The sequence below is a fragment of the Pezoporus flaviventris genome, unplaced genomic scaffold, assembly GCF_033815535.1.
Source record: "Pezoporus flaviventris isolate CSIRO_AGI_PZ_B2104156 unplaced genomic scaffold, CSIRO_AGI_Pfla_v1 ptg000054l, whole genome shotgun sequence".
NCBI lineage: Eukaryota > Metazoa > Chordata > Aves > Psittaciformes > Psittacidae > Pezoporus > Pezoporus flaviventris.
In genome coordinates, this window is record NW_026892602.1 from 4,651,983 (window position 1) to 4,677,627 (window position 25,645).

Below are 25,645 nucleotides of genomic sequence, written 5' to 3' on the forward strand. Positions count from 1 at the left end.
TATTGTGTTAAGGCCTTTGTTGCTTAACATGTGTTGTAGGTTGAAAGATTCAGCATGTTAAGCACACAAATGGAATTTCATACTTCAGAATGAGCAGTCTCATCTAGTATTCCTTTTCCTTCATGACTGTATTCTGATTCTGTTGGTGTCCTGTTTTATCAATCAGGCAATTTATCACATACATGAGGCCCCAATTCTTCGTGTCCATCTTCCTTTTTTCATACTCTATCACTATAGTTGTTTTTTGTTTTGTTTTGATTTTTTTTTATTTTTTTGTTTGTGTGTTTTGTTTTTGTTTGGGTTTTTTTTTTTTTTTTTGGTTGGTTTTGGGTTTTGTGGTTTTGCTTTTTTTTTTTTTTTCCTTTTAACTTTTGCTCTTATTTTAAGAAATGGATTTTGGAATTTTCAGAGAAGGAACCATTCTTGAAAGGATCATTCTGAACTTCTGCTTTAGGATGCTGGAGGAACCAGAGAGAATCAGGGACTGAAACATTTGCCTGCTAAAAAGAGTCAGGCACAAGCACTGCGGCCCTGAATGGAGCTGGAACAAAGTGGTTTTCCTTTCAGGACATGCAACAGAGGTTTCTGCTTGCAAAACAACTTGTGCAAGTTCATGGTTACCCATCCTCATGCACTTGTTGCAGAACTTATGCTGGGGGTGGTGGTGGTGGTGTTTGCTGTTGTTGGGTTGGGTTGGGCAGGCCCACCAAGATTTGGCAAGATGAAACTAAGCCTGCCTGAAAAATTTGCTTTATAGACATCAAAAGTGGGAGTTAAGGGAAGAATGTTTAGTGTGGCTTTAGCAGCCACAATGTGTCAGGGCATTGTAGGGACAGCACAGGGACTTTTCTGATTTGATAACCTTTACAGTGTGGACTGTGCTTGATAGCAGAAATACGAAAATGTTAAAGCCTGTGATTTAGCGCTGTAGTGGTAGCTGCATAACGTATGTGTTCCTTGAAGCACAGGCTAGACCCTTGCCTGCTCCGGCAGCACATGCAGGAATAGTTTACCAGACTACTTGCTGTTTGGAAGTGCTGTTTAAGGAAATAAGGCACACTAAGTGCCAATTAACCAAATGCTGATAATCTCTTTCTCTTCAATGCTCAGTCTGTAAAAGTACTTATCTTCTGCAACAAATGTTCATAGTTGAGAATTTGGAGGAAACTATGGCATCTGAGAGGATCCTTCCAGATCATGTTTGTGAGAGGAGTTACACCTCAGTGGGAGCAAGTAGGCACTCAGCCCATTCCACCCCGGGTAGATCTCAAAGTCTCAATGTGATACAGTTTCTCTGATTTGCGAAATCTTCTGGTATTAATGTTCACTGGGGGCGTGGGATTGCAACTGGAATGAAGGGTAGACAAAGGGGGATTGTTTGGCTTTTAAATTTTGTGCAAAGAATGGGATTTTAAGAACAATGCTGCAGATTCTCATTCTTCCCCTTGTTGACCTTCATCTCTTAAAACCGGGTCTACTTGGAATAGTAATATGCCAGCTACGTCTAGCTGCAGCAGTTCTCCGGATCATGATCATCTGCATAAATATTATAATGCATATCACAAAAGATGTTTTGGAGTCAAAATGATGTCTCTGGAGAGTAGTCTCTCTCTAATGGATACTTAATTGGCAGAGTCACCTCTAGGTCTGTGGGGTGGTTTTGCTATATGGACAAAGAAAGTTGAAGAGATACACTTTGATATCTTCCAAATACGGACTTGGGATACAGTACTTGGGGTAATAATAATGTTGAATCCTGTCTATTTCTGACTTCAAAGAACGTCTGCAAAATTACATCTCATCTGTTTTGGTTTTGTTGGGATTTTATTCAACTTTCCCTATGCCAGTGATGGGGTAAAGAAAAGTTTATGGTGGCATTCATTAAAATCCAAATACTTATTTTTCTTTCAGTTTGGAAACAATAACAACTACATGAACATGGCAGAAGCGAATAATGCATTTCTTGCTGCAAATGAGGTAGATGTTTATCTTTTTTATCTATGCTTATATTCTGCTGTTTGCTGTGATAATTTAACAGACTTTGAATAGATGAAGAGTGAAGTGCTGAATTTCTGTGTGTTTTATGGAGCACAAAATAAAGACTTTAATGAGAAAGAAAATAACCTGACAGCTCTCCATTACAAGTCAATTTAGCTGTCCATAAGGCTGTTACTTACGTAGAATGTCAATAGAAACAAATCTGCTTTCTGTATGAAAAAAATTAGAAGGAAACAAAAAGCACACTAGGTGTACACTTTGGAAGCAAGCTTAGTAATAGCCATTACTGACTAATGGGCTAATTTCTGTTATAGATTCATTTTAATTTGGGTTCTTAATATACATGTAAGTTAGGAAATCAAACCCAACTTTGTAGCCTGAATTGCATGTGCTGCATGAAAGAACTTCTGTCCAGGATCAAGAGAAAACCCTGGTGCCCAGCCGGTGGAGCCTGGCTGGGTTATGGTGGTGATGTGTTTGGTTGCTGCCTTTGAGAATGGGAACAGGAGGAAGGATGGCTATTACAGTCCATGTATTTGTTAGAGCAGTGCTACCTTACAGCCAGTGAATAGACTATCAACATGCTAATACCGACCACAGCTCCAGATCTTTTGCTCATCACTAAGATCCAACAACTCTTATTCCAAAGGGAAGGATGGAAAGTGCAAGATGAACTGTCTAGTAATGTGCGCAGCAATATGGAGAGCAAGAATTAAGTATTTATGTAGGGTGCGTGCTATAAATTATCTTTCCACCATGAAAAAAGTTTAGAAGACTGGTCAGCCTTGATTTTACGTGTTGTAAATGGGTATTCTTGTGCACTTTTTAAAAAGTGATCTTGGGGAAAAATAAGCAGAAAGTTGAAAAAATAAATACGAAGGTTAAAATTAAGAGTTGTATTTTAAGAATCGTTTATTCAGTGGTCACCATCTCTTTTTACCCAGCAAGACTGCTTAGATAAGGGAATATTGTTTGGCACTAGCTCCACTGTTATTTGTGATAATGAACACAAACCCCATCTGTAATGACAACATGATGTTTCTTTCTGTAGAATTTCTTTCCTACATTTGAATCAAACATTGATGAAAGCTCTGCTGCCAGCAGCTGTTCAGAGACAATTTAATTCCAGCTGTGATAATTCACCGTGTCAGACATTGGCTGTTATGTGTTGATACAACAGTTCTCCAGATTTGCATTTTTATCAAAAGGAACAAATGTTTTGAACATTTTAGTACAGATGGCATTTAACCATGCACACAGTTAAAAAAAAAACCCAAAAGTATAAGATATAAGTATTTGAAAAGTTAATAACTTTAAAAAATGTGATTGGTAAGATAAATCTCACAAATGTTATACCATCTTTTGGTCATAACAACACCTTACTGCAATCCCAAATTGCGTACTATTTAGGCCTTTTTTACAGACTGAATGCTGCAGCGATTTGGATTCAAGACTACTTCACTAAGGGGCTTGTTTTCTTCTCAAATTACATCTATTTTATCCTCGATCTTAGGTCCATTATATGCTTTTAAAAAAGAACACATATATATTTGGATGAGTTATATAGTGAGAGTTGAATTCATATTTAAAAAATGTTCAGATATTCATCAATTTACTCTTACATTTGTAGTAAGCTATAGTATTGAGATGAAGGCTACTTTTCTAAGTAAAATACTGCATTATTGTCTAGCTGTGTTATATATTTATACAGCTGCCCTGGAGTTATTCTGTTAGATGGGAAGAAAAAATCCAGTTCTTATAATTACTATCTCATAAAGATGTCAGGTAAAGAGAGGTTCAAATGTACTATAAAAATACTGATTTCACTGAACTTTTTTGCTTGAATCAAGGAATAAAAATATGAGTGTTAAATCATGACCCTAACTTTGCAATCACTGCATTTACAGTCTATTTAATTATAGTGGTTTTACATTAATGTGAATGTAGCTTTCTCACTATGATTTTGGGCCTGAGCACTGCTGAGCTTGAAGCCTATTTTATTCCTGTAAATAATGCCTTAAGAGTGTAATCCTAGAGCACATTCAGGCTTAGAACCCACACATTTGCTTTATGTTTTCTGTCTCCATGTCATGATTACTCGGACCCATGTTAAAGCAGCTTAAATATTTATTGAAATAATATTTCAAGTGTTAATTACACTGGTAATGAAAACAGCCAAATGCCACATATCAAGAATGAGTGTTTATCCGTATTGTTAATGTGATATGTTAGATTTCATTAAGCAGTAATGGGGTAGCAAATGAGTCACAAATTACAGTTGCATCTGTTACTAGACCACATTAGTGCCAAAATAACTGCAAATGCAGCCATAGGGTTCATTAGCCAACCACTTCTCTTGGCCAATCCATCCTTTGTGTTTGTGAACTGCAGGGTCCACAGGAAGGAAAATTCACACCTTTTGTAATATAGCAGCAGGGAAGTCAAATGTCTCCATAATCCAGGCCCAGCTTTCACATCCAGAATTAAACTGCTGTCTTGCAGTTTGAGTGAGATGGGTAGAGTCTCACCAGACTCCTACAGTACTGCAGACTGGAGCAATCTGGGACCTCATCATTTCTGGTGTGAGACCAATAATGACAGCTGACAGGTTCTATATGCAAGTGAAGGTTTTTCTTGTGTTTCAGTTTCCATCTTCTCTCAAGTGGTTATTAATTTATATCATCATTAACAGTTTGAAGGATGACAATTTGCAGTAGTTAATGAGCTCTTTCACTGAACTTATAATTTTTAAATTAACTGGCATTAAGTCACTCGTTCAAACAATGTAAATAATACACAAAACACCACCCCCCCCCCCCCCCCCCCCCCGAACTCAAATCCTGAACTAATGCAAACAAACAAATCCTAGAGCAGCTTTGCATGTCCAGAACAAGACAGGAGTGCCCATTTTAGGACTGCCAACTGCCCAGTTTGATCAAGACAGTGCTGATTTGGATACATTTAAAATGGCCTAATTTCAAGCACTGAATTTCTATTATTAAGTAGCAGTGGACCTGAAATAATATATGAAAGTTCATTTAACTCACAAGAAATCTGAATAAGCATAGCTCATTTGTTTCCCAAATAAAAGTCAGCAATGTTGAAGCCAGATACAGACTCCACTTGAATAAAGATTATCTTTGACAGACACATGCACACGTACAAACATGCACAAACCCTGAAGATAACTGGCAGTAAATGTTTTGCTCACGGCATCTTAACAGGTGTTTAGTTTTTGACAAACCTACTGTTCCAGCAAAACTGGCTTGCTTCAGAAAGTACTGGAAGCTGCTGCAATCACCGTCACTCTTTTATATGTGTCTTTCCTCCCCATTACAACCGTTGCTTAAAAGGGTGCATTGTGCTTTTGGGATGGAAAAGAAATAAAGACCAGAATTATAATATGCCATGTTTATTAGTGCATAAAAAGAAAGCAAAAGGTGTGAAATGGTCAGTGCTGAATTAATGTTGTACGTGTGTGTGTGCGCACGCTACAAAATCGTCAGTATTTTATGAAGCATGAGAGTAATGTAAGCTGTTTGTGCTATTTTACTAACATATCAGTAAAGTGGCAATTTGTTATACAGCCAAATCCAATGTAGCTGATATTCTGACTAGCAACAGACAGATGTTGCTAATTAAGTAGGCATTAAAAAACTGTTAATACTGATACTCCATTAAAGCCATATGATAATGAGACTTAAATCTTTACTCAGAATGATCCACAAACCCCCTCAGCATACAAAACTTAAAAATTCTGTTGCAAATAGAGTTTGCATTTGAAATCAGAGCAAGATTTGGACTGCAGGTCTGGAGGAGGTTGCTGAGAGCCATGTGCCCTAACGTGGTTTTCCTTGTCCTGTCCTTTTTTAGCAGACATTCCATACACCGAGCCTTGGGGATGAAGAGTTTGAAATTCCACCCATTACCCCCCCCCCCGAGTCAGACCCCACCCTGGGGATGGCAGATTTACTGATGCCTTTTCAGAGCCTTGGTGACCAGCTGCCTGCACAAGCAAATGAATTTACACCTCAGTTTCCCCCACAGAGCTTGGATCTTCCCTCTATTACAATATCCCGCAATCTTGTGGAGCAAGATGGCATCATCCACAGCAATGGATTGCCTATGGTAGGTCTGGTTCTTTGTGTTTCCATTGCCTAATGTCTGTCAAGGCACAGTAATACAGATTTGTGTCATCTATCAGTTTTAATTGACCTCTCAGAAGATCTGACAATTTTCCAGTGTTTTGGTCCAAACAAACATTTGCAAATGTTCTGCATCAAGTGCGGGAGTGTTCTGTATGAACACTGACATGTGTTGTGAATGTTACAGAGCAAACAATGATATGCTATTATTCAGTTCCCTTAGGCAGTTGGCAAGTGGTTAAGGGTTTAATATTGGTGGATTCAGGAAGATAAACATGGTTGTTAAAGTACAGTGCAGGGGTATACTGTGTGTGAACAGATCTCTTCTGAAGAAGCAGTCAGGTTTTACAAACATAGTGTTCAAATTTTGGGAATGGACTTGGAAGCCCATATGCATTGGCATCATGTGCATCCCAAGCACTGCTAAAGTTCAAAATTGTGTTATACAGTTGACACTGCCATCAAGAGTTGAAAGACCATTTTGTTGGTCAGGGTGAGCTACAGCACTCAGAAGGAATTGCTTGTCTGTATTTCAAATACAGGACCCACATCTGACAGCTATCAGGATATTTTGAAAGTGCAGTATTGAAAGCAGTTTAGAAAGGGAGCCAGACACAGTATGCCAGCAATAAAACCCCTTTTATTTCCCTATTTTTCTGTATGTTCCATGGCCTAAATCTGTTTAACTTGAAATAGATTTTTTTATTTATTTTTTTTTTTAACTTGTATAATATGGATGTATTATCTTGACCATACTGAGAAATACAGGGCCATAAGAAGACTATGTTCTGTCTAGTGCTCTTGTTGACCATAGAGGGTGAAGCAGTTTGAGCCTGTTCTCCTGGGCTGTTTCTAGCACCCCAGGAATGGGAAACGATGACCTGGGTGTGGGGAAGGGCTGACTGACGGGTACGCTTAGGCTAATTCCTGTGATGATTCCTGTTAATTACAACAATGAAAACCAAGGCTGCATGGAGTCTTCTCCAGAATCTATACATACTGTATGGCTCTGATCTCGGCGCGAGGGCATACAGGCAGTTTCCACTTATATTTCCCTTTTATTGAGGGATCTCCCTGCTTGGATTTCTCTAAGCACTGTGCAGTAGAATTCATAGTCAAAGTGATGAGACACAGCTGTGAGTCAGTTCATCATACTTAGCATTTTAAAATCAGTGGTTAGAATTAGAATTAGTTTCTATATTGCATATTGAAGACAGAGCGATTGTTTAGCTTGAACAGATATTTTTCATCAACTTCTGATAAGTTGTCTTATATAGACCTTTTGCTAAGCTTTGTGTAGTGAAAATACAGATTTACTGCTGGACTATAATAAAAATTGTGTTGTCATGTTTATGATTTCATGTACATTGTTTTTTATTATTCTGGCAAGCAAAAATTGATTAAAGATATACAAATCAACATGCAGCAAATATTTCTGGGGAATTCTGCAGGCTTCTGACTTCATTTCAAATTTTAGTGCTTCCTTGCTGAGGAAACTTCATGAAGAGTAGCTAGCACAGAACTAAGCACAAACTGCTGACTACTTTAGAGGTACAGAATTCAGTAACTCCATAGATACAAAGCGGGAACTGTATAAAACAGGCCTTGCAGGATACAACTTTTTTTTCAGATCCCATTTTGTGTTGAATTTTTATGCACTGGGTATTTTGGGCAACTACTAAAGAAAAATCAGATTAATATAACCTGAGATTCATGAATGTTATGTGGAAAACTAAAGTAATGAAGCATGTGTACACTGAATACAATGAAATTTGGTGGACTTGGCAGTCCTGGGGTAAAGGAAAGGTTGGAGTTGATGATAAAGGTCTTTTCCAACCTAGATGATTCTATGATACTATGAAACTTGCTCAGGAATATGTAATAAATATCATGGGCTGGATTAGTGTTGTGTTACGTGTATGAGTATCCCCTCAATGTTATCAAGTGGTTTGCAACCTGACCCGGTTTTGCCTTTTAATTTTGCATCGTTTCACTGAATTGGATTCTTCCATGAGTGAATACTTTCACCTAAACAGTTCCAGCCAGAAGAGGCCTCCTTGTACCTCTTCTTGCACTGGGTGAAAGGCTTTTCATATTTTGCTTCTTTTGTAGATTCTGCAATATAGAAATTCATGGCATAGTGTATGTTAACTACAGTAGTAAGATTTTGTTCCCATACTGGTCAAAGAGAAGATCTAGAGAAACTCATGCTTTCGCATCCCTTACAGTCCAGTGGCATTTTTCTAGGGTGATTGCCAGTTCAAAGCTGCAGATTGGTATCTTATGTGTAGTTTTGCTGCAGAGAATTGATGAATTGAGTAATTTCACATGGAGGAGCCACATAGTTCTTTTGTCAGACACTTCCCCACAACTGCTTGATTGGTTTTATACTGTGTGCTGGAGTGGCCCCTGCCATTGTGTTTTAGTCAGTAGTCATCTTCTCTTGCTAGTAAATGCTGGATAGTTGCAGGAAGTTTAAAAACATTAACGGAAGGTCTTTGCGTAGGTTCCCGCTGAGCTCACATAGTTCTCTTTAGTATTCAAAATTTCCAGCAGTTAATCTGTATTTCAAAAACAGAAAATGAAAACATATCATCTTTTATGTGAAAAATGTGACTTTATTAAACTGGTAAATATTTATTTATTAATACTATTAGACTTAATCTTTAAATTAGACATTTCATGAATTACCTTGCCTTGGAGCTATAAAAACTTTATTGCAGCAATAAAAAAATGTAAAGGAGGCATTTTAACTGTGAAATTTCATTTCATGGTCAATTGAATTTACTATATATGAAAGAACTAAAGATGGGGTTGTAAAATAATTATGATGTTCGTATACACTTACAGAACAATGTTCTCACCCAGCGGTACTAGGATAGTCTTGTTTAAAGGCTGTATTAGTAGTGTATTGCTAATCACTAAAGCTTCTTTAGCTGAATATAACTTAAATTATTTTCACATGAACTGCACTGAGTTTATCTTGTGAAACATTAAAGAGCTTTCCTGTAAACACTATGTAATTTGTATAAATGTAGTCCTACCCTGTTGAAAAGTCCAGTAGAAGAATTTCACCTTGAAGAAATGTCATAAGATTTTAAATCACAAATGTTGAAAAACTAAAATGGGCTTGGACAGAATGATGATCAATACTGTGTGTCTTTGGCTTTTTTCTATGTACTACCTGACATGTTCACCTATAAACTTGAATTCAGAATCGCCAGAGGCATGGTTAAAAATAGGTTATGTCAAGGTTTTGCTGTGTCTTCCTCAAGATATGGCATTAGCTAGCCATCTTGTAATATTTCTGCGTCTCACGTATTTCCCACAGGAAAACCAAAAATAAAAGATTCTGTTTTTAACATATTCTTTGTCTATTATTATATTGAAAAAATCATTAGTGGCACCAGAAGGATATTTATTAATGTGGCCTAGCAATTATTAAAAGGTTGTATTGATGAGTTAAGAATTGTTCATATTGTTATGATACACATTCTATGGAAAGAGTGACAATTTGTCGCAATGCTAATTAATTCTCATTTGCAACAAGCACAACACATTTATCTTAGTTAACAGCATTTTTCTATGTTTAAGAAGGGGTAACTGCAACAAAAAAGGAGATAAAATGGAGTCAGTTTGATTAATTTTAATATTTTAATTACATGCAAATGAAATTCTGATGTTCAGAAATGAGTCACTGAAAAATGGTGTGTTGATGTACATTTGACTTGAAAGAACACTTGAATTTATATGATGCAAATATTATCCCCATAAATACTTGAATATAAATAAGTGGAAATCAGCAGCAATACCCTCATTAAAAATCAGCCCGCAGTATTTTATATTAATGCTCTGTTTTCTGCTGGGCTGCCCATAGAAAAATTATTTTAATCTGCAAACTGTGGCAATTCCATAAAACTACACTTGTGCTCCTGAGGGTTCCTTTTTTTAACACCTCTCTAATCTGCCCAGCCTGCTGAGTAGCATTGACATCAGTAGTACATCAATTTCAGAAAGTGGATTATTTTTACTAGACAGCTATTGTGACATATTGGGTCAGTCATAAATGAAAGATATTCATGCAAGCATGCAATACTTGTAATGAAGTCTCACTCTGACCTTCTGTATGATTGATTCTGTAATTTAGTTTTCTCAGGCAGTGCCTGAAATGAAATGAAATCATGTTGAACAAGTTTTGAATACCCACAGTGCACCAGGAGAAGAAAAATCTGCAGCCCCAGAGGCTTGAGAGAGAGCAGCTGAACTATTTGTCTCCATGCTATTATAGCCTTTGCCAGCATTCAACTTTTTTTTTTTCTTTTTCTTTTTTTTTTTTTTCTTCTTATTTGGCTTAAGTACTTAATTCTGCAGGTAGCTGTAAATGGGAAAATAAAATGCTGTTCAGATTTAAAATGACAGGACAGGAGTATGTGCAGGGGACTGATAAAATATCTTGAATAGAACTGACCTTTCATGTAGCTGAAAGTTACTGGGGGATTCATCCTCATAATTACCATATAGATTATTTTTATTTCTTTCCTGCAATGAAACATTTCAGAGAGCAGTAGTGCTGATTAAATGAAAATTGAACTTGTTAACATTCTTTTCAGCTTAGCCTGTTGTACATAACAGAAGGTTAGCTTTGATGGATTTCAAAGTTCTCTTTCTGATATCTAAGAAACAGACAGTAAAATAATTGTCTCTTTTCAGTCTGGTTTTTTTTTAATTCAAAAAAGTACAGATGTTACAAACCCAGACAGATAATTTTACATATATTGCTCTTTGTATTACTTGTGCTGCTGGAGAAAATGTGTTTTCTATTTGTTAAGGATTTGAGCCTGTTTATATTTAATAATTGTTGCCGTGCCATCAGTGCATTCAGGATTCTGCACAGATAAGGCTAATTCATAGTGGAATATGCTCATCTTTAATGACATTGGTACTTAGAAGTGGCACTGTGCTCAAGCCAAAGACACGATGGTGACTATTGCTTTTATTTCAGGAACAGACTTTTTAATAAACAGCTCAATGATGTGGTTTTAAGGAGCTGAGTTGCAAATTTGCCCTTTTTAAAGGCTGCATACAACAATATATTATTAAAGTTTCAAAACAGTGGTGCCTTTTATTTGAAGGTCTAAATTTTTTTTTAGTAGTTTGAATTTCCAAATTATTAATTAGCCTTAAATAGAATAGATCAACAAAAGATTGCAAGAATAAAAGCTAAAAAAGTTAATTTAAAATTGGCAAAAGACAGTTATTTCACTACTCACCAGACTGTGTGCCTCTAATTTGTATGTTTAATTTTCCTTTACAATGAAAGTTATTTGCAGATTTCTCTTTTAATACCCAGTCTGTAATCTCCTATCTAGAAAGAATGGGTAGGTTTTCAATTAATACAATATTATAACAACATTGTTTAACGTGTTGCAAATGAAACAGTTATTTCATGGGTCATTAATGTGTTTAACGCCTGGAGTGGTCTATTCAAACAAGCCCTTGTTATTGTTATGAACATGTTTATTGTCATCTTTAATATAAAACATGCAACTAATTCTAAAATGTTATAATTATCCATTTATAAGAATGGCAACTATTCTGACTAGAGAGATTATCTTCAGAGTTTTCTTACTTCTATTTTTTTTTTTTTTGTTACTATGGTGGATTAACCAAAGTCAAGTTCTAAAATCAACAGTGTCATTCCAGCTTGTGTTGGCGTTTCTCAGCAGAAATGGTAGCCATTAAAACCCATGGTTTTTAATACTTTTTGGTACCAAGAAAATTAATCTCAAAATTAAATAATACCAAATTAAATGATGCTCTGGTGGCTCAGGTCCGTAACATTTGGCCATATACAGAACCTTTTAAATGGTGGTGGATGCTTTGTAAAGTTAGACCGTTAAGACTGTGTTGGGATTTTGCATCTCTGGTGTCCACTGTCAGCTCAGCGCTGTGATGATCTGGTTTCTGTCACAGATCTGAGCTATGTGCTTTGCTGATGAACTTTCAAGTCTTTAGAGAGTCTGACTTCTTTTACTGGTGAAAGGTTAAAGATGTTACTTTAGGTCTAATGATGTGGCTGTGTGTTTTTAGTTACTTTTCAGGGAGTGTATGTGCACAGCTCATGGGACCTTCTGGGGGAGGTGGACAATGGGCTGGAATCCCTGGAGGCAACAGATAGAGGTGGCTTCCTGCAATGACTCTAATGTGATATGAAGACAGTGCTAGCCTGATGATGTACTAAATAATAGGGGTTTAATAGTGTGTAGATTTTCATGTCCTCGGTGACATTGTAGTAATCAGTGTGGATAATGTAGTCACTTTTCTGAGAGACATGCCCTTCCCTCCTTTCTCATCGATACAGCACAATGAGCCATCTGTTAATAAGCCGTTATGGCTGGAGAAGGAAATACATTCTGGTGTTTCCAAAAATTAGCAACTCATAGTAACTGCAGGGAAGGACCTGTCCATAGCAAACAAAATGGCAACAGTTGCCAAAGACACCTAACTGAATAGCAGTTTCTTGGTGGTGGTAAAAATTAAAGAGTGATGCCAGTAGGTTATTACATATTGAGATACATGAGGGACTTAGGCATGAAAGAAAAGAAACACAGTAACATTGGCTGAACAGTCGGGAAAAAAGACTGTGACTGGTTTATATTAATAATGCCTAAATTGAGAACCATCAGCTTTGAAAAAAATTGTCATGTGCCATATGAGTATGTGAAAAATTACATAACCCTGTGGGAAAGCTGTCAGGAATTAGGGAGAATCTCCGATACCCTTGAGAGCTGAGCTCAGAAAGAACACAGACATATATGATTGTGGATGCTAGCTGAGCCTTAAGCCTCTGCCATGGCTTTAAACTATTCTGCCTCTGTAAATCAGGTGTTACTTTCTTAAGCCAGCCAAACGAGGCAGAAGATGCAGCTGGTCTGGATATGTTGTACCTGGCCAAGCACTTCATTGGTCCCAGCCACCCTTGTTCTTGTGTGTCATTTGAAAACTTCCTTTGCAATTCCTGCCATTCCCTGCTGTTGACACCTATGTTTCCCTTCGACAGCTTATGCAATGCTCAGCTTCCACTTCAAGTTCTCAAGCTATGAAGAAGTGCTAAATGTCTGTAGAGTTTTAAATTATTCTATGTTGTCAGGTAGCTAGAAAGAAAATACACGGCTCTGGTAGTACAAACGATAACGAGACCTACTTTTCTGATTTGCTTTATAAGCCACCAACAACAAACAAACAAAACCCAAGCAAAAACTCCCAACTTGCCCCCAACCCACCCCCCCAAAAAAAATACCCCCCAGAACATAACTACCAACACTCATAGCAATTTTTTAACAAGTGCTATGTAACCCCCATGTCTGTCCCCCCCCCCCCCAATTTCTTGATTTCTTGCACAGTTCTTGTTACCTTTGATAATTGTTAGTTGTCATGCTTTCTTGCAGTCTCTTCCCATGTTGCTTACTGCATAAACAAGAACCTTTGAAGTCTGCCTTTGATTTGGTAGCTGAAGCACCTGAAGTTGTAGAGGTTGTAACAAAACTGCTAACAGCATTTATCTGACATTCTGAGACTTAATTTTAAGTATCCAGGGTTTGTTTGCAATGTGCCTTTGCTGTTTGCATACAGCAGACCTAAGCTTGTACTGCTAATTTGAAGAGAAACTCATCATGCCAAGAGGCTCATCAGATGAGAGCCCAGATCTGTGATCTGAGTCACACATGTATTGTGATCATGCTGTTGGGTACCTTGTCCAAAAGGAGTGTGATTCAATATGCTTTAAAGTATGGTAGATGTTTGGGGGAGAAGAGAGTGAGGAATATGTTTCTAAATGCCTTTGCAAAATGGTGTAAAAATTAGGTTATAAAGAATTAAGTGATACTGAAGCATCCATAGCTGCTGCTGTTGGTGGGTGGAGGGCTGTAGCAAGCCTGTGATGCTGCCGATCTGCAAGAGCACAGCCCTTTCCAGAGCAGAAGGACTTAATAGCAGCTGACGCAGCCAAGAAGCATTGATCTCTCAGCCTACTTTGGGGACTGCATGAGGGAGTGACAGAGTCATAGGAAGGTAAATGGGTAAGAACAAAGTTCCCAAACAGCAACCCCTCCATTTGACTGTGGTGAGTCATCTTGGGTAGGAATTATAAGCATTTCAGAGAAAAGTCATTGTCTCTTACTGCAGTAGTTGTGTGATTTTGGCCTAGCTGTGAGCTTTAGTATTACTTCACCATGTAATGCAGCATTTTGTTAAAGATAGCCGAGCATGCTGCAAATGGGCAGGTACCAGTAGAGGCCGCAGAAGTGTTGCAGAGGTGCCCAGACCTGGGACTGGAGCAGTGTTGGTCAGCAGGTGCTGAGGCTGGTTGGCTCCATCCATCCCTTGGCACCTTCTTGCTTGGCACTGCACCTCTGAGGTAGTGCTGTGCTCTACTGCCTAATCCCCAAATGTGGTTCCATGGAAGAAATGGTTTTAACTTGTGATTTGGTGTCTCACAGCCCTCTGACCATGTCCTGGAACAGGTCAGGTCTGCTCTGAAGGAAGGTCTGTGCTGCAGAGGGGAGTGTGAGGAACATTAGCCGCACGAGGGGCCACTGCAAACATGGTTGCAGGTCAGACTCCAAGGAAAAGCAAGCCACAATAAATGAGAAAGATTCCAATAAGACATGTTTAACTTGGAGGTTGCAGCCATGTAGGGAAACTCATATAGCAGGAGGTGAATTTCTAGAGACATCTGTGATTGCCAGAACAAAAGGAAATAGTTGATCAGTTTTGAGGACTACATCAGTGGGCCCTCATGTTTTTTGTGTTTTGTTTTGTTTTCTTGGTTTTTTTTTCTTCTCTTCATGTCTCTGCTGTGGTGTATGTGCTCTGTATGAACAGAAAAGAGTAATTTTTGGTGTAGCTGAACTTGGGGAACAGACAGACCAAGAAAGGGAGCAGAATGCGTGTAAGCCTCTTCTCATCAACTGATGTTTTAGATCCAGCTGCAAGCGTAATTTTTTACTTTTTTTTTTCTGAATGGACATGTACTGTTTGTTGAAGTCTTTATTTGGGAATTAAATTAGGTAAGGTTTACTTTTCAACAGAGACATGAAGCAAACCGTGAGAGTTTTCTCATTGCCAGAAAGAAGAAATTGCTGCTTGTAGTGAATCTTCTGATAGCTGCAGTTTGACAGATCTATTAGTGATGGCAGTATCTGTGGAGGGGAGAGGAAGGACAGTTCCTCAGTAGTGGCAGTACCAAGTGCAACTCTTTGGTATTCTAGATTTAATCTCTGACAGAGAAAAGCATCCTGTTAGTTTGATTTGTTTTGATTGGCATTGAATTCCAATCTAGTAAAAATTTAGATAATTGGATTCTTTTAGCTGTACTTTACTTGTGGAGAAAAAGAGTATTAAGGTTTTCTTATAGATATATGCTGATTTACCCCAAAGTAAGGGGAGTAATTTACAGACAGGGACAAGTGAAGATTTCACTATACTTTGCAGTGCATTTCATTCAACTTAAACATATCATTTAAAATATTACATCAGTTTATGTTACACTGACAGTGATAAATTCCTTAGGCAATAGAATATATAATGTTTTAAGTCAGCTTCTGAAACCAGGGCACAGTTAGCATAACCATAAATGCTGGATTTTGCATAGATATTTTTGTTGGCAGATTTCTCATTTTCCTTAAACTAGCTCATGTGGTATAGGAGCAGATCCTAGCCCTACATGTTCCTGTAGGCACTTCCATGGGCTCAGTCCTGGCATGGCTACAGAGTTTAACTAGGGAGCTGTTGCCTATTTAAATGATTGAGGGCTGTAGACACTGATTTTAATCAAGATTTCAAGGTTACTCAAAATGTTCTAAAGAAGTAATTTCCTAGTTATATTTTAAAATATAATGTTGACTACTCATAGAGATTAAAATTGTAACAGGGATAAAACAGGATAAAACTACTGCATATAAATGATTCTCAAAATGCAGGGTTAGTGGAAATTAGGGCATATCTTGATGTAATGGCTGGATGCATTTAGCTGTCAAAACAGATACGAGCTGTATTACTAGCTGTATTAACAACTGGATGTTGATAAAAGAAAGTTCATTCTTCTGTTATTTCCTTATTTTTTCCCTTATTACTCAATGGTGTCTTTCACTTCTGCTGGCTCAGGTACAGTAATTATTGAAAAACACCTTGGATCATACTGTATAAATTAAAGCATGGGAGTTCACAACATTACGTTTTTTTAGGTCTCGTTAATCTGTTGTTTGTTTTCCAGTGGCTGTTGAGGAATTAATATTTTGTCAATTTTTTACTTTAGCAAATCAAAGTAAGCTATAGATATGGCATATACCGTGAGAAGTGTACTTTAGCAGTATGCCCAAGTATGACTTCTTTGGTATAACTGTCTAAATAGATTAGAATAGTTGAAAGTAGGGTAGTTTGATGGATGGGTATCCTTATGATTCCTTTGATGAGGCCTAGTATGCATCAAATGCTGAATGCCTTTTTAATGTGTACTTTTGGAGCCATGTAAGAGAGTGGTGACAGAAATCCAGTGTGCCTAGGTATAGTTGCCATAAAGTCGTTTTGAGAAGGGAGAAAGATTTTGGATAGTACTTTGCCTCTTTTATCCCTGTGTATAACTGAAGAGACCATACAGGTAGCTGACATTCCCCTCAGTAAATGTATCTGTACCTTCGGGTTTTTTGTATCACTCATGTAAGATAACAAAAGAGAGATCCAAGTCATTTTATTCTGTGGAGGAATCACATGAGTTATTTCTCTTTGATTTTCTGTTTCACACATTATATCTTTGCCTGATTGTCATGCTGAGTAGATCAGTGATTGAGTTTTTTGCCTGACTTGTGTTTAAAATCACCAAGTTTTGCCTAGCTTCAATTCAAGACTGTAAAGCAGATCAGGCTCAATCAAAACTCGATTCCGTCCACTTGAGAAGTTCATGATTTTTTGTCAGAACTAATCTGTCATTTTTTGCATAATATTACAAAATCTTAAATGCTTATAAAGCTTATGTATCACTTTTACGTCTGGTTAAGTTTATGTAAAAGAGCTTGTGATAGTCTTTAAAATTTTCATGGTATTCTCAGTGGATTATTTTGAATTCATGAGCTTTTCAATTTTCATGTAGTAATGTAATTAGGATGTCATGTGGATAGTGCACTTGTATTTCTGTGTGTGCCCCTGTTATGAGATGATTTTCATTGTTAATCACTTCTTTGATAAACATTTTGTGCATAATGAAATGCTGCAGATCCTTTTGGTTCAGTACTGGTCTTTGTAGTGTAAGTGAAAAAATAAGAGTTAAGATAATTGATGGAAATTTTGTTTTCTTGATTCCTTCTTTGAAGATTTTGTTTGCTCAGGAGCTATATACAAATGCTGTGGACTTTCATGTTGCTATTGACTAGCTCCCCTAACTTCTTGCTACTTGTCAAACTACTGTCAAACATAAAAAATGGGTTATACTTCCTTGTCTGAAAGCTATTCTATAGATACATTAGGTTGAGGCCCACAACATCATACCACACAGTAAAAAATTAAATCTCCATTCCTTTGCCATTTTCTAAATATTGATTAGCCATGTAACTTAAATTAAAAGTGTAGAAAATACATTGTCGGTATCAAATGTACATAAGCGTAAGTGCATGTGAATTATAAGAGATTGGAAATAATAGAAAATATTTTATTTCATATGGTATGTCATGAAATATATATTTCATGCCTTGTCTGTCTGGTTCTAGACAGCCAGCTACAAAATATTGTTGTTTCCACTTTTAGCTTTTAATAAAGATTTTAAGATAAACAAAAAAAAAAAAAAACCAACCAAACAAAAAAAGCTTAAAAAATTAGGAAGAGATCCAGAAAAGAAAATCTGGAATAAATGGATGTAAAAAACTGTACAAGCATCAAATAGTGTCAGAAAAAGGGACAGTTAAGAATTCATGGGAGTGTGTATAAAATTAGATTCTGGGTCAGTGCAAGTCAAGAGAATTTAGTCTCAGTAAAATCAGAGATGCAACCAAAATGACAAGACTTGGAGTAAATGGTTTGTAACCCACGTCATCACATTTTGTAGCCTCAGTGTAAAAGACAGAAAAGCCTGTATTGTGTAACAATGAAGAGAGAACAAAAGCTAGCCTTTTAGGTGTAGAACGCCTCCAAGAAAGTTCTACCTGAAAAATAATGACAAAAGTTCATTTCAAAGAGAAATGATCATTCTGATGATCTGTGCCTTTGCTTTAGCAGCAGAGATTTTCTTCACGCAATGCCTGTAAGCTAAAATGAATGGAGTAATATGCAGAAAGTGATATCCCTTTAGAAAAGACTTTGAATGACTTCCAGATGCCACTACCAATACAAGTCACAGTCAAAATGACCCTGTAGTTAATGATAGTAAATTTTCACAGAAGGGTGCCCTGAAGCAAATGGGTATTTCAGCCAATAAGTCTCATGTTTTGATCTTTCTGTATCAAGTGCTCCACTTTTGGCACATGCAATCGTCTCTAAGGAAGCACACTCCTTTACTCAAAATATGAAAAGAATTTAAGAAGTAGAAGAAACAGCATGGTGCTGTATGGATGATGAGCCAAACTGATAATTACTTGGGAAGCACAGGGAGAATGAGGGTAAGAGTGCATAGGATCTGGATTATGAGCTCATGGGGTTACCTTCCTCTGTACTGGATCCAGGTGCAACATCATATGTACTTCAGTGCTAAGAAGGGTTTCTTTTTCTGTATAGGCATCAGCAGAAAGACACATGAATACCAAATAATATGATTTATTGCTACAGGGAAGCAGGGTGCTGTAGCACTTGTACATAAAATGGATGAGGCAGGTTGTGCATCTTCTCTAACATATGTATTGCTTCTTTGTACGGCTGCACTTGTCCCATCCAAGAAAAGGCTTTCGGGAGCACAGAACCACTATCTCTGTTCAGGAAGAGTTGTACAAATGTACAAGGAAAGTCTCTTGGGCTAACCTTACCTCAATGAAAACACAGATATTTGAAAACTGGTTTGGGCTTATTTTAAGAAGAGAGGACTGGGAAGGTCATACTCTGTTGTGGAAGTCCATTGGACTGTACACCAGGGGCCCAGCACTGCTTCTTTGTTCTGTGTCATTTCATTAAGGATCATTGCACCTGCTACTAATTGCAATGCAGGTTATTAATAATGAAGGAGTTTTCAAAATCTAATTTATTTCTCATGTTACTGTCTGTTCAAACAATGGGTATAGATTAATCAGGTTGCTGAATCAATTTGTGAGCTATTTATTGTCTTAACTGTTGAAAAAAATCTGTTCAAAAGTTGATTCATTGTGTATTGATCTGTGTGTGGTTGAAAATAAGAAAACTGAGTTGTTCATACGCAGATTCCAGTTGGCTTTTCCTTCAGTGTCTTGCTTTTAATTTATAAATGTGGTAAGTGTTGTGCAGATGTAGAAGAAGACATAATTTGTGTCCTCAGGAAACTAGAAACACAGCCAAGCGAGTCCTTGAGTTTCTGAGACATGATGTACATGAAAAATGAAGTCAGTGATTGGTACATAGCTTGCTACTTCCACATGTGTTTGACTGTTAAAGATAAAAATGTCTGGTTTTGTGTGGTGGAACAAGTTTTTTTAGGAGTGGTTAGGATGACTACGTTCTCCAGCATGCTGCGGTGTCTGCACTTGAGACCTGTCTGGGCACTGTGCTTTGTTTAAATCAGCTTTAAAATCCCACTCAGACAGGATTGTTTTATACCTGCTCCTATTACTAGTAACAGCTAAGAATAATTGAGTGTCAGTAAAGGAAAAATGCTTTTCTTTCTGTATATGTCCCCCTCCCTGGTTTTGTTTACTTTCTGTATTTGATGGCAGTTTGTGTCTTCTCAGTTACAGTGTTTTCCCCATGTCATCAGTCAGCCTGCTTCCCTGCTGTTTATCTGGGTATTTCACACTGCATCAAGGGAAGAAATGTTTAAAAATGGGGATTTTTATTCCACAAAAAAACCCTCATTCACAACTGGGGGGGAGAAGTGAAGTCTGGAGCAAGTGTAGAAACTGATTCTGCATTTAATTTATTAAGAATGCATCTAATTTGTCAAAAAAGAAACAAACCAAACTGCAAATTGACAGTTCTGCAAGTCAGTTCTGTAAGCCTGTGAAAGTAACTTTACCTGATCATTCTATATGGTAACTGCTAATGACTAAATACTGTTTCAATCTCTTTTAGGATCAGAGTCACACACAAGTTTCCCAGTATCGCCAGGATCACTCTCTGATTATGAGATCTATTGTCCACATGACTGATGCTACTCATTCGGGAATTATGCCTCCTTCTCAGCTAACCACCATTAACCAGTCTCAGCTAAGTGCACAGCTGGGGCTAAATTTAGGAGGCACTAATTTGCCACACACTTCTCCCTCCCCACCTGCCAGTAAATCAGCCACTCCTTCCCCATCCAGCTCTATAAATGAAGAAGATGCAGATGAATCAAATAGAGTAAGTTATTGCTGGCACTGTAGTGAGTAAGCCTTACATGTCTATATGTTATATTTTCATGAATGTGGCAGGTGGCAGGATCATCTCAGCTGCAGTTTGGTCATATAAAATACAAATGTTACAATATAGTGAAATATGATTAATTTCCTGTTTAGCCACTTCAGACCTTTCCGTAATAACTCCATAGTGATAAATGTAAAAATATACATAGAATCATAGACTAGTTAGGGTTGAAAAGCACCTTAAGATCCTCTACTCCCAACCTCCCTGCTATGGGCAGGGACACCTCACACTAAAGCATGTCACCCAAGACGCTGTTTAACCTGTCCTTGAACACTTGCCAGAGATGGAGCATTCACAACTTCTTGGGCAACCCATTCCAGTGCCTCACCACCCTCACAGTAAAGAATTTCTTCTTTATATCTAACGTGAACTTCCCCTCTTTAAGTTTGTATTCACTACTTCTTGTCCTATCACTACAGTCTTTGATGAAGAGTCCCTCTCCAGCATCCGTGTAGGCCCCTTTCAAGAATGGTACTTCTCCAGAGCATGTTTTGTGGTCAGGTACTTGCTGAGCCAGAAGTGATGTCTTTGTAGTTAATAACTTGCAGAGAAATTTTCTTTCATGAACTTCTTGTGTTGCCTTCTAATCCCATGTAAAGTTTTAGCATCCAGAGCACTGTTTCCACAGCTCCATTGTGTATTGCAAATACCCCAACTGTATTTATATATATATATATATACATATATATGTATATGGTTTAATACTTTCATAATTTATTTCAGATTTTATAGATCTGGTGAAACTTTGGACAGTTTTGTCATTTTGGTATTCTTTAGAGTCGTATAAAACATAGATGCATTTAGACAGAAATAAAATAAGCTTTCTTTTAACTGAAAGTTTAGTCATTTTACACTGCTTTAAATAAATCTGTTATAAAAGGAAAATTTTATCAACAAAATAAAGCACAAACGTTATCATATCGGTATATTTAAAGGGCATAGTTTAGACTGTTCCATGACAGGTTTTCTCATCAAGTTAATGGAAATTGTGCATATGGAAAGATCATTACACAGGATCCTCAAAATATCAAGGTAAAATGTATATCACGGAGGTATATTTAGAGCCACATTATTCCCTTGTTGCAATAATCTGTGCATAGTTCAATGAAAGATGGTACAGGGCAGGAGGTGCATGCAGGGACCAGAATTACCTGTATGCTGGTGTGCTGCTGTGGGGGTTCCCCATCCCAGGGGCAAGAGGGAGATGTAGGAGCAGTACCAGTGCCTGGCAGTGACCTGAGCCTCCAATGGTACTGCACGGGCACCTGACCCTGCACTGGGGCATTGGAGGTGTGTGCTGGACACAGTGGGTGTTTGCTGCAGGTGGATAGAAGCAGCAGAGTTGCTACTGCTTTTTGCCTGAAGAGTGGGCTTTTTAACCTCTGACCCATGTCTTACTTGATAATCTAAGTGTGGGAATCAGGAAATGCCTCCAAGCTCTTCTAAGTCTCTGCTGCTGAAATTACATCTTAATAGAAAAACATAGGCTGCCAATTCAAAATATACTGTAGTTTGTTTTTTTTTTTCCTTCAGTTATTTTTTAATACAAATTAGCATTAGGGTGTATTTTTTCAGGTCAAGCTTGGAAGATTTGACTCTCTCAGCTATGCTTACAAGGAGTAGTAACTACTCATACATTTAGTTCCAGTAGATCTGATGAAATTAAGAACTCTTTGGGAGGAGAAAGTCTTGTGCAACGGGACTCTCCAAAATGTTGCCTACATAGTAGTTTTACCCATATATTATTAGACCAGACTGTCAGTAATTTTTCATAATTAACCTGACTTATTTCATGTATATATTGACTGTTCTCGCTGTTACTATTTTTTAGGCTACTGGAGAAAAAAGAGCTGCCCCAGATTCTGGCAAGAAGCCCAAGACTCCTAAGAAGAAGAAAAAGAAAGATCCCAATGAGCCACAAAAGCCAGTGTCGGCATATGCCCTTTTTTTCAGGGATACACAAGCTGCAATTAAAGGGCAGAACCCGAATGCTACATTTGGAGAGGTCTCAAAAATAGTGGCTTCTATGTGGGACAGTTTAGGAGAAGAACAGAAACAGGTAAAAAATTGATGCAGGGCAAGAAGTAAAATAGTAATCCTTGTAAAAAAATATCTTCTTACCTTTATTCTGAGTAGAACATGCTACTTGCTGATGTAGACCTCTTCCTTTTTAGAGCTATACTGATTTTTGAACTTGCTGAAGACCTGGTACCTAAAAGCATTTTGTTATAAGAGGCAGTAGGTAGTATTAAATGGCTGTGTTTGTCTTCAAATTTTAAAGGGCAGTTTGTAAAAAATCTCAGGTGATACTGTCCTAGAAACCTGTTCAGACTGTCTTTTGACGATTCCTATTTCAAAGCTCTTGTTTCCTATTAATCGTAAGTTAGAAAAGGGGAAGGTACAGCACATTTAGTATTTCCCTTTGTCTGCCTTATGAATTTGTTACAAAGCGTATTGATTTCCAGCCTTTGAAGGCAATCATCTGCCTCATTACAATGTCGTGTGTAAAATGTTACCTCCAACTCAAACTTGGTACAGAATGATGAGATTTATTCTTCCTTGAGGGTTGTTCTTCTTTCAACACACAAGTAACTCCTCCACATGGATGGAAGTGGAGGGGGGGAAATCCTTTGAGGCTATTTGCTTGTTGATACTCCTTGCAGCAACAGGTAATGGAAGCTGTGATGAAAAAGTAGATTTTACATAGGACGCCTTCCAGCAAGATGTGAGTGGTCTTGTTTATCAAATACATTTGGAAACCTTCAGTGTAATCTAACAGATGATGGTGAACATGATTTAAAGGCAGACTTTATTCCCTCATACTGGCTTTGGGGAAAGAGAAACGTCCAAGCTTTATGAAACAACTTTTCTAAAGATGTTTTTTTTTAATATGTATTTTGAATGTTTGTTTAAAAAAATATTACATAGACATCTTCTGCTATTTTATACTACTGCAGATACTTCTTAGGAGCTGAAATACACCATGTTCTAATATTGTATTTACTTAGGGTCATTAAGATAGTATTTCCTGGGGAAGTAAAGTGTGCATAGGTAGTCTTGTCAAGCAGTTGGCTGTTCTAGCCACCTTTTTTATTCACAATATAAGTTCTGGTCCAGCAGTAGACCTGAAAGTCTGTAGCCAGGGAAGAAAAAGCACATGTAACAGTAGAGTATTTTCTGGATTTTGGCCTCTGTTTTTTGTTTCTTTTCATTCTGGCAAAACCACCTCAATAATTGAAGTTGGTGAAATTGTGATCTCTTTTAACAGGTGTATAAAAGAAAAACTGAAGCTGCCAAAAAAGAGTATCTAAAGGCACTTGCAGCCTATAGAGCAAGCCTTGTTTCTAAGGTAAGCCTAATAATGCCTTCCATGCAATGGAAGTTAGCTTTTGGCAGTGGTGTTTAAATATTGGTGGTGGGGGGTGTGGTGTTATGCAAAATAGAAGTAGAATCCTAGGATTGCATTAATACAGCTCTACCAGATGTTGTGCTGCTGCTTGAACCCTTCTTAGTGTCTGCAAAGAAAAGTCATCTCTCCAATGGCACAGTAATGATTACCAAACAATAACTTTGCAAATGTACATCATCCTTTATGGTGGCAAAATAATGCACTTCACTGCAAAAGTAAAATTCAGTCATGAAAAATACAGTGACCTTCTGACATTAACATTTGCAAGCTATTTGCAGAGTTTTGTTTTTTCCTCAAGTGCTCCTCAAAAGATGGACTTGCTTTGTGTGGAGCTGGAGAGCAGTTACTACATGGCAAAGCTTAAGTGATTCTTGCAGGTGAGGGGAAGAAATGTGTGGTGGCTCTGAATTTGGAGAGTACCTACAAATAGACTAGCTGGCACAAAGCTATATGGAGTATTTTAGTGGATGCTGAAGTAAAATAAAACTTGTGAAGAAAACAAAGCTCTGCTGTCTTATTTGAGAACTTACCTTTCTAAGCAGCAGCACTACTCTGGTTGTAGATCTGTTGCATCTGAATACCATAAACGGAAATATGCTTATGGACATCTAAAACATGATTAAAAGTTAATCAAGGTAGTTATTTCTCTACCAATATTTCATAAAGATCAGTTACAAAAATATCTTTGATCTCAAGAAAGCAAGAGAAGGAAGTGATGCTATCTAACTCCTGATGATGTTTATTTGAACATACAACTGCAGAGCATTAGTAAATCACACAGAAAGTTGCTGTGTGTTTTAATTATTGATTAAAAATACAACAGCAGACATTATACATGTGTTCCTGAAAGCTGGAAAATTTCTTCTCCTTGTGTTGAAAAGCTGTGTTTTTCTGTTGTCTCTAGGACTTAGATAATATTCTCAAAGTGTTTAGTATCACAATGCTAACTTCAACGGCAGCTAGAATTCTAAATACCTTTGAGGGAATTTAGTTCTTCAGTCTTAAGTTCCTTTTTCAAAAACATCAGAAATAATTTTCTCCCAATATCCGTGGGACCTGGGCTGCCAAGTAACTTGTGGGAAGTCTAAGTGGAAATTGCACTCTAAGTCAAGGCCGGTTTTCATCTCGCCTCCTCCAACTTAAGACATAATTGCTGTAGCTTTTTCATCCAAGGTAGTTGCTGAGAGTAGGGATGCAATTTATTGCAATAGACCTTTTTGGACCTTTCCCTCATATATGTCTTATCAGAAACCTCCAGGACACTGGAAAAAAAGGCAGCATTCCCTAAGCAGGGCACTCTCTGATGCAGCTGAATCCCTTCCAGGGTATTCAGTTGGATGTCTTGATAGTGTTCCCTTAGGCTTTTGTTTCTTGTAGATACCTTGGTCTTGATTACTTAGATGTGAAAATCTACAAGCAAATTTTAAAGGTTGCGTGAGAAGGTTTGTTGTTTATAAACTCTTATGCTGTAACTGGTGTGGGGACATATGCTTCTGCTGAGATTTGTCTTCCAAAGAACCAGGGG

At 37.5% G+C, this 25,645-nt stretch overlaps 1 protein-coding gene across 2 annotated transcripts in view; it reads left to right on the plus strand.

The window, feature by feature from the left end:
* Positions 1 to 25,645, plus strand: part of TOX3 (TOX high mobility group box family member 3) — a 77,337-nt gene that overhangs the window by 49,219 nt on the left and 2,473 nt on the right. The window contains exons 2-6 of one of the 2 annotated variants that reach the window (XM_061469050.1): positions 1,912 to 1,977; positions 5,872 to 6,126; positions 20,379 to 20,648; positions 22,543 to 22,770; positions 23,980 to 24,060. In XM_061469050.1, coding sequence (XP_061325034.1) covers positions 1,912 to 1,977; positions 5,872 to 6,126; positions 20,379 to 20,648; positions 22,543 to 22,770; positions 23,980 to 24,060 — 900 coding nt within the window. The remainder of the gene's footprint in view (positions 1 to 1,911; positions 1,978 to 5,871; positions 6,127 to 20,378; positions 20,649 to 22,542; positions 22,771 to 23,979; positions 24,061 to 25,645) is intronic. The other variant, XM_061469051.1, reaches the window with a different exon arrangement.